Genomic DNA, 9,588 nt, shown 5'->3' with positions numbered 1-9,588 from the left:
CAGGCCTAGACTTGAAGGAAGGCTGTTCCCAGGATGTGGGAACAGTGAGGGCATTGCCTCTGAGGAGCTTAAGCCCATGCAGCCAGGACATAGCGAGGGAGGGGGAGGCTGGCTCGGTCAAGGCTTTGTGACCAAGACAGGAAAGAGCTTGCAGTCTCAAAGGGATAACTAAAGAGAATTTAATGAAGGCACAGAGGTGGGGACTTGGTTAAAGGAAGGATGGTGACGCCCCCAGAGACCTGTACCTGGTAGATGGGAGCTGTGCCTCTCCGAAACGCAGGAAGAACTGTAGCCATGGGAGCGGGGTCACCCAGAGCGTGGAACATGGCCTCTGCCAAATAAGAGCCCAGAAGGCCACAGGGATTAACATCATGACCGCTCCCCCCTCCCACTTTAGATCACCTGCCAGTGCCTCCCATTGGCTGAGCCCAACCAGAAGTCAGAGGTCAAGGGAGCCAGGGTGATAGCATCACGGGGGTCAGACTCCTGGGAAAGAGAGCAGGTGAGAGAAGGGCCGAGAATGACCTGGAGGGAAAAACAGGGAATGCCGAGCCCAGAGAGTAAGGAGCTGCGATTTTATTATAACTTCGGCAGGGCTGGAGTTGCCAGAAAATATGGATTACCCCTCAATTTGAATTTCAGATAAACAACAAATACGGGATTTGTATACGTATCCTTGAGACGTACGTATACCAAACCCATATTGGTTGTTTATCTGAAGTTCAAATTAAGCCAGGTGTCCTGTATTTTTATTTGCTAAACCTGGCAACCCTAGATGGGAAACCCCTGAAGGAATTTGAAGCAAAGGAAGAACAATCTAATTTAGAATCTAATAAATGCATTTATTTATAAAAATCAAGACAATGTTAATGACTATAAATAAGTTCAGAAGATTCAGAGACATATAAATAAATTTAGGAGCATTTAGACACAGGCAGGTTGCAAAGTCTCCATCTACCCGGTACAGCAGCCAGTGCAGATGGGAGCCTGAACAGACACTCCCCTCCTCTGGCCCGGAGGAAGCTTGTCTTCACCTTGCCTTGTACTTTTCTATTTATCCAGGCCTTTCCTGCCCGATATCTCATTCTGCCCTTACCAATTCCTGTGTGCAATGTAGGTCACATTAATTGTTGTTATACAGTCCTTATGCAGATATAGAAACCAAGGCTCAGAGAGGTGATGCAACCTACCCAAGGTCACACAGGGAGGCAGCAGAAGGGCCAAGGTTACAGCTCAGGTCTGGGCAACGCCAAGCTCTTTCCTCTCGGCGCCATAGTTCTCTGTCCTTCCAGGTGTCCAGCAGGTCTGTCTAGCCGTGCTGGGTGCTTGCTGCCTCTCCCGGGTATCAGGAGCAGGACAGGGTGCCCGGGGCCAGCTGCTGGCCTCGATGCCTGTCGTATCTTCGCTGGAGCCGGGCATGAAGGTGGCGCACCCTCCTTGCCTCCTGGGTGGTGAAGAAGGAGGCAGCAATGCTATGCCGCAGGCGGCGGGCGTAGGTCTCCAGGAGGATCGTGGAGCAAGCGACGAGCTGCAGGGCGCCCGCAGCCAGGGGGGCAGCTGTGTGCGGGCGCTGGGCGGGCAACAGCGGGCAGCCGGGGGCAGTGAAGCGCAGCTCCCACTGGAAGGAGTTGTGGGCAGAGAGGAAGGGGCTCTCCGGTGGTGGCTGGTTGAAGAGGAAGGAGATGAAGGCCAGGACAGTGTACGCAGCCTTCAAAAAGGAGAAAAAGGCCAACTCAACAGACAGGCATCCGAGCTATCCCCTGACCCCCACCGCATCCAGGTGCTTGTGGCGCTAGACGGGTCCAACTTTCCCTGCCCTCATCTGCAAAATGGGCGCAAAATCTGCCCATTTTGAGAAGGGTCAAATGAGATCAGGAATCAGAAGCAGGATTTTGCCGAATGAAAAGCACCATACAGATGCTATTTTTATTATCATTATTCTCTTTGCAGAGAATACTTTAGAGAAAACCCATTCAGGCTTATGGGCATTTACTCTTTGCTGAGCCCTTAGTGAATACTTCAGGCATTCTAGTCCATCAAATAAGAACAATTTTATGAGGTTGAGCCCATGAGGAGCCTCATTTAAAAGATGGGAACTTAAGATCACACTGTGGGTTACATGTGGCCCATCCAGGGGTCAGTCCCAGCCAGGGTGGGTCCCAGTATTCTGCTCCTAAGCACTAGGTCCTCCAATTTCCATGGGGCATGTTGGAGTAAGAAGGATGGGGTCTAGAGAGGCAGGGAGGTCGGAGGTTAACTGGTTGAACTTTGGTGCCGGACTTCTTGGGTTGAATCCTGGTTCTGTCCATGAAAAACTTCCCCATTAAGTGCAGTGCTAGTGACCCACAGTACTTTTAGGGACCTACAAAAATGTTTTATTTTCTTTTAGAATCAGAATTTCAAAATACACTTTTAAGTTGAAGATTATATTTTACCATATAACATTAATATATTCTTCATTTTACCAATGCAGTCATTAATATTATTTTATGGAGAAAGGAGTCCACAAAAGTAAACCTGCCTAGGGCAATTAAATGAGCTATTTATTTCATCAACTCTGGGATTCATGTTTTTTTCACATTTTCATATCTTTGAGATTTTGCAGTACAAATAGAAGTGATTGTTCTTTTTCCTCTTGAGAGCAAGGAAAACAAAGAGAACAGTGAACAGGCTAGAGGAGAAAGATAACCTGGCCTCTTTGTTTTACTTTAAATGCCACTGATCTGTAGTAACTAGATTTGTATTTCTCAAAGCTAACTCCCTGATACCATGTAAATTACATGCAGCACCTATCACCCTTAATTCTGTGTGAGTTACATCCTGCCTCTTACTCCCTAAAGACTTGGAACCTGCATTCCCTACGACCATGGTAACAGGTCACCCCCTGTAGTTCTTTTTTTGCATTTCAGAAAGCAGTTCTCCAGCCGATAAACCGAGGCAAACGGACAATTAACAGGCTGTGGGACCCCAATTTCTGAGCGGCCTGACACCAGCTATGACTGCTTTGAAATAATGCGAAGGAAAAAGAATGCAAGACCTTCACCACCTGATGCTTGTCACATACCCCGGACTGCGAGCCCCATGTATAAAATCTTCGCCGACTCCCGAGGAGGAGGGGCACAGTTCTTGAGGCGCTAGCCTGCTGTATCTTCCCGTCTGTGTGGCAGAAAAATAAAGCTATCTCTCTCTTCCTCCAAAATCTGTCTCTGTATTTCTATTTGGCCTCAGTGCACAAAGTAGCCGTTATTACCAAGATCAAGGTGTGTGTCTTCAATGTGCTTTTAGCAGTTGTGCCATTTCATGCTCTCTGATCAGAGGGTGCCAGCAGTGAAACTTGAGGAGTGGGGGGTCCACAGTTTGGAAGAAAATGCTGGAAACCATAGTGGAACATCACCAGTGCTCTCTCTCGAAGGCACAGAGAAGAGCACTAGGTGAAAAGCCACAGATACTAACTCAACCGATCGTTCCAAAGAGTCAGGCTTGCATGGGAGGATGTTTTAGGAAAACCTTCACAAAATTACTTCACTATTTTTCTTATTATCTAGCCACAAGAAAGATGATAAAATCTATGTTAAATAATCAGTAAATTTTTTATACGAATACAATTAAAATTTGAAATGATAAGAAGGCATCGTGTCATGGTTTAAGGGGCGGGCTTTTCTTATCTAATGATGCACAGAATGATGATGCGACTTGCAGAAAAAGGCATCTTAGGTTTGATGAAATACAGAAAATTGGGTATCACACTTAGCACCTTGCCTGACATGTTTCTTTACTTACGACAGTAAAGAAACGTGTCTGACAGTAAGAAATGCATTTTATGAAGGAAATTTTCATAGAGCAATACACCCCATCACCTATAATATATGCTAATAAATTTCTAGTCTATTCTAGTCCATTAAAAAAAAATAGCGACTATGACCCTCTAAACTGATTAAATTGATTTTATGCAGTTTGAAGAACACTTTCCTAGTATATAATAAGTACTCAATAAATATTAGCTAGTGATATTATTAGCTCAGGGTCTGACACTGGCATATTTTTCTCAGTGGATTTTGTGTGAGATCTCACTATTAAAAAGCAAAAGATTTGTGGCCAAAGATCAAAAACCACAAAACTTGATGAGATAGTAAATTTTTCCAATAGTAAATAGGTGATAAGTATTTTATATACCACCATTAAAACAGTAAATATTTTAGGCTTTGCAGGCCATTGTATGCAACCCCTGTTGCAATGGTTCAACTCCGTAGAGTAGTCATAGACAATATGTAAACAAAGGCATGGCTAATTTGAGTTCAATAAAACTCAATTTACAAAAACAGGAAGCTGGCAGGACTGGCCCATGGGCTGTACTTGGTGGACTCCTGATCTAGACTATTCCTAAGGCTTCCTCCAGTCTATCATCTACAGATATGAGCTATTAATAATAGTCACTATTTATTAAACATTTCCTATGTGGCATGTAGCTGACTAGGTACTTCTAGAGACTACCACACTTTAAGACTCACAGTAACATTGCAGGGTAAGGAGGATTGATCTTGTTGGTACAAGCGAGAAAAACGAGACCGGGATATGCTGCCACATGTGAAGAGTGACCTTGGGGGCAAATTATTTAAATGTCTCTGGGTATCAGTATCCTCACCTGTGATAAGGGGTGAAAACAGAATCCATGCCTCAGGCGGTCATGAGAATTAAATGAGCTCTTCTGCCAAAGGCCCTGGACCCCACAGAGGATCCAAGGACTACGACTTGAAGGCAAGAAGAATTCAATTTTGAGTCAAGGGTTTAACAAACCCTATCCTTTCCCTCAAGGAAATGACTCTATGCCCGCCTTCCCATCACCACACTTACGTCGTATTTGATGGTGAGCATGACAGGCAGAGTGGGCAGCTGCTGAGCCCAGTCCACGGCCGCCTGCGCCAGGAGAAAGACCACATGGTCCACGGCCACCGTCACAGCTGTGGCCACCAGGAGCAGGGCGAGCAGCCCCAGCCTTAGGAGACAACTCAGCAGCTCCGCAGGGGACAGCCTCGGCCGGGCCGCCCAGAGAAGCCAGGCCGGTGGGGAGGCCACCAGGTGTGTGGCCCCACCCTCTGCCAGCTGCCGAGCCAGCTGCCGGGTAGCATACATGTTATCAAACCGCAGGTCGGTCAGGTAGCGATGGAGGTACCAGGCCGAGTCCACCAGGAGGCCCAGCATAAAGAGCCCTGTGACTGCCCGCTGGGTCCCCAGTGCTGCCCCCCGGGCCAAAGACTCCAGGCCGGAGAAGTCCTCCAGGACATGCTGAGTGATCCGGAGCATGTGGAGCTGGAAGGTGGAGCCATTGCCCTGGGCCTGGAGGGTCAGGCCCTGGCTGCCCACGTGGCCGTCAGGGCCCAGAGCCCGGGATGCCGTGTGCAGCTGGTGAGTGGTGTTGAGCAGACTCTCCAGGGAGCCCTCCGCGACACACCTCAGCACCTGTCCAGCCGCGTGCATGTTGGCCAAGACGTTGGGCACCACGGCGACGGCCAGGGTGGCGGTGCTCCAGGACAGGAGGAGGCGGCGGCCCTGCTCAGTGCCCAGGGTGGGCACGCTGAGGGCAAACAGACAGCGGGCGGGGGGCACCAGGCCCAGGCCCAGGAAGGCCAGGAGGCCACAGACAGTGGCCACCACGGCCGAGGGCCCTAGAGGATAAAGCAGCGAGGACACCAGCCAGTAGTAGGTCAGCCCCCCGGCAGCAACGGCCAGGGAACCACACAGGAGGAGCTGGGCCAGCAGCTGGTCACAGCTGGCTGGGATGGGCTGGGAGAAGGCAACCCAGGCGGCCTTCAGCGGGGCAAGGGCCTTGCAGAGCCCCAGGTACCAGAATCTGCACCTGCACACAAGGAAATTGGGGGAACCTCTATCAGCAGGGTTGGGGGTTGTGTCTCCCCAACGCCCCGCCAGACAAACTCTTCAACTGCCAACAAGCTCCACCCCTTCAGCCACAGGGGTGGGCACTCCTCTCAGGTGGGCCAATCAGAGTAACCCACCCCAAACCCACATGACCCAAGCTGAGCCAATCAGAGCCTTCCCCAGGATTATTCTCACTGAGTTGTCTGGGAAGAACCCAGTTTCCATGCAGTTCCTGAGGATGTGAGGATGAATATATGGGCTGCTTGTGTCTTGTGAGGGCAACTGGTGCAAGGGAATGAAAGAATCATGGAGAAAGACGCACAATGAGAGAGAGAGTATGAGAGAGAGAGAAATAGGGAGAGATGACATTTCACTTGAATTCATAGTCTTGGCCAACTAACTGTGTGACCCTGGACATCCCTTCTTTATAGACCTCAATGTCTCCTCTATAATTTAGAGGATGGGAAGAGTGGACCAGTTGATCTCTGAGGAAATTTTCTCCTCTATTGTACTCTTATTTATTCGTTTAACAAATATTTATTAAGCAACTACTATGTGCTACCATTGGAGACACAGGAAGGAATAAAACAGAAGAGAATTCCTGGCTTCATAGAGCTTCCACGGAAGACTGACAGCAGAGGAATACTAAGAAGAGGTTGGGTTCTGGATCCTTTTTCCTGGAAGAGCCAACACGATTGGCAAACTGATGGGCTGTGGGTGTGAGAGAAAGAGGGGTGAGTCAGGATGACAATGAGTTTTTGTGTCTGAGCAGCTATAAGCACTGAGGTGGTGTTTCCTGAGCTGGGAAATCTGTGGTTGAAACAGGTTTGAGTGGAGGGGGAGAGGAGGAATTCAGCTGGCATTTGGAAATTTGAGATGCCAATCTAGCCACTTGGCAGAGCTGCTGAGTGTGTAAAGGGAAACAATGTGGAATTCAGAGGAGAGAGCAGGCTGAAGATATAAAGTTGGGAGTCATGGATTGATAGGTGGTATTTAAAGCCATGGGGCAGATGAGATTCCTTTAGATGGTGTGTTGATGGGAAGGCGAGAGCTCTGAGGATAGAGCCTTGTGGCACTCCAGGGTTCACAGGTTGGGAGATGAGGAGGAACCAGCAAAGGAGATCGAGAACCAAACACTGTGGAGCTTGGGAACCCAAGTCAGTGAAATGTTTCAAGAAGAAGGGAGTGAGCAAATGTGTCAAGTGCTGCTGATGGGTCAAGAAAGATGAGGGCTGAGCAATGACCACTGGGTTTAATCACTGGAATCCTGGACAAGGGAAGCTTGGAGGCATGTTGGGCCAAAAGCTAACTAGAGTGGACCCAGGGCAGACTGGATGGAGATGAACATGACACGTGGGTGCAGACAATGGTTTCAGATCATTTTTGCAGTAAAGGTGCAGAGAAATGGTGTAGTAGCTGATGCAGGAAATGGGATCAAGTTCATTTGAGATGGAGGAACTCTAGCATGTTTGCAGATGGGGGATCCAATCAAGAGGGAAGTCGGTGATGAAGGGGAGGCCTGCTGGAGTGATAGCCTTCAATGGGTGGAGGGGTGGGGTTGAGAGCATAGAAGCTGGGGCTGGTCTTAGAAAGGAGCAGGGGCCAGTCATCCTTAATGGCAGGTGGGAAGGCACAGGAAATGAGTACAGGTGATGCTGAGCAGACAGGCAGCGTGTGGGCACTTAGGTATCAGTAACATCTATTCCACACAGAACAGAGCAATGCTTAAGGATGTGACCTCCAGACTGCTTGGGTTCAAATCCCTGCTTCACCACTCACCATCTATGTGACCTTGGTTGAGTTTGTTTTTTTTTTAAACATTATCGTGCCTCAGTTTTCTCATCTGTGAAATGGTGCAATAAAAGTGGTACCTCAGAGGGTCATTTTGTGACTGGCACATAGCAAGTACCATTTCAGCTATTACCTGTCACTAGAGCATCAGTTCCACGAGGGTGGGAACTTGGTCTCTTTTGATCACTGATATATACCAAGTACCTAGAATAGTGTCTGATGTATAGTCGGTACTCCATAAATATTTGTGGACTGTAGCATGTTTGCTTCTGTTTGTTCAGGGTAGCAGGAAAGCAGATAAGCACTGATGGTGAGGATGCTGGAGGAGATGATGGAAATTTGAAGATGAAGAAAAAGGTATAAAATAGGTGCCCAGGAAAGTGAGAGAGTAAATGAACCAGGGAAGTTATGTATGTGCTGGGCAGGATTGAGGACCCACTTGAGGTTACAGATGATGAATTATGGTCTTCTCAGCCCCGATGACGTTTTAATTTGGGACTAAACTCCCTTCTACTGTATAATTCATATTTGAAACATGGTAGCTGTTAAAATGGTAGCTAATAATTTAAATGATATTGGAATGGAAAACCAGTTCTAAGTCATACAGGGTGCCAAGGTCTGTGCTGAATGTTGTTAATGAAAAGGAACCAGTTGTCATTCTTTGAGTGCTTACTCTGAGCTGAGCATGATGGTAAGCCCTAAGTGTGCATTTTCTCATTCAGTTCTCACAACACTCCCACAAACATTATTACTATTCCCATTTCACAGATGGGGAAACTGAGACTCAAAGAGGTAAGGATTTACCTAAGGTCACACAGCCAGGGAACAGTAGAGACTGAGACCTAGACTCATATCCATCAGGCCTGAGCACTGACTATTTTCTTGCCTTGGCCCCCAGGGTCCAAAGTCCCCAGACCTACCCGGTCCTGATGAGATGCTCAGCTATCCCGCGGGGGGTCCTCATGCTTGCTGAAGAGCAGTAGATCCGGGCAGGCGGGCTCAGGCAGCGACAGCAGGTGGAGAGGAAGTGTGGCGGGGGGAATTGCGGCCTCCAGGACTTGGGAAACCCTGGCACTTCTGCTTTTCTGCCCTTAATTAAGTGCCCCTGGTGGCCTTGTCCCGCCCTGCCTGGGTGCACCTCCCAGGGGGTTGGGCAAGCTGCCTCATCCTCTTCCAGCAGGCAGGAGCTGGTGAAAGCTATGGGAGGAGAGAAAAGGCCTTTTCCAAGCAACATCTCTAATCCAGGTCGCAGGAAGGTAGAATTAGTCCCATTTCACAGAGGAGAAAACCGAGGCTCAGAGAAGCCATACAGCTCATTAGCGGTAGGGCTGGGCTAGAACTCAGCTCAGCTTGGTGTTCCCTCCCCCTGCACAGTTACGTGTCCCCAGAGGAGCCTGATCCCTAACTCTCAGCGGGTACAAACCCACAGGAAAAAATTGGACCTCTGCTACGACCCTTTCCAATCATCAGTGACTCTGGTCTCCCTCTCAGCTCCATTCCTGTCTTTATCCCAACATGGACCTGGCTTCCAGTCACAGCTCTGTCCCTCCCTAGCTGTGTGACCTTGGGCTGGGTGACCTCACCTCTCTGTCTCAGTTTCCTCCTCTTAAAAGAGAGTAATGACAAGAACAGTTAACATTTATGGAGCACTTGCTAAGTATCAGGCGTGCTTCTACATAGCTTCTATTCACATTCACTGAATCTTTTCTTCCAACAACCCTTTGTGGTAGGGACTGTTATTTCCATTTTCAGTTCGGAAAACTGAGATCCAGAGACTTAAGTCCCTTAACCCAGCCTCTCAGTTAGTAAGAGGTGAGCCAGGATTTATTGTCAGCATCCTTGTTCAGAGTTTACTGGTCAGTCACTGGGCCCTACTGGGGGAGAGGGAAGAATTCACAAGATTCATCTCGACCCTGGGATACA

At 48.5% G+C, this 9,588-nt stretch overlaps 1 protein-coding gene across 1 annotated transcript; it reads right to left on the bottom strand.

Annotated features, from left to right (window-relative positions):
* Positions 1 to 1,054: 1,054 nt before the first annotated feature.
* Positions 1,055 to 8,629, bottom strand: OCSTAMP (osteoclast stimulatory transmembrane protein). The gene is given in 5 exon segments (XM_057701081.1): positions 1,055 to 1,101; positions 1,104 to 1,215; positions 1,217 to 1,708; positions 4,852 to 5,854; positions 8,586 to 8,629. Coding segments are annotated over 5 exon segments (1,698 nt in total).
* Positions 8,630 to 9,588: the final 959 nt, after the last annotated feature.

Source organism: Hippopotamus amphibius, chromosome 12 (assembly GCF_030028045.1).
Source record: "Hippopotamus amphibius kiboko isolate mHipAmp2 chromosome 12, mHipAmp2.hap2, whole genome shotgun sequence".
NCBI classification, from domain to species: Eukaryota; Metazoa; Chordata; class Mammalia; order Artiodactyla; family Hippopotamidae; genus Hippopotamus; species Hippopotamus amphibius.
Note: the sequence above shows the minus strand (reverse complement) of the source record. Positions and strands in the feature narration are given on the sequence as shown.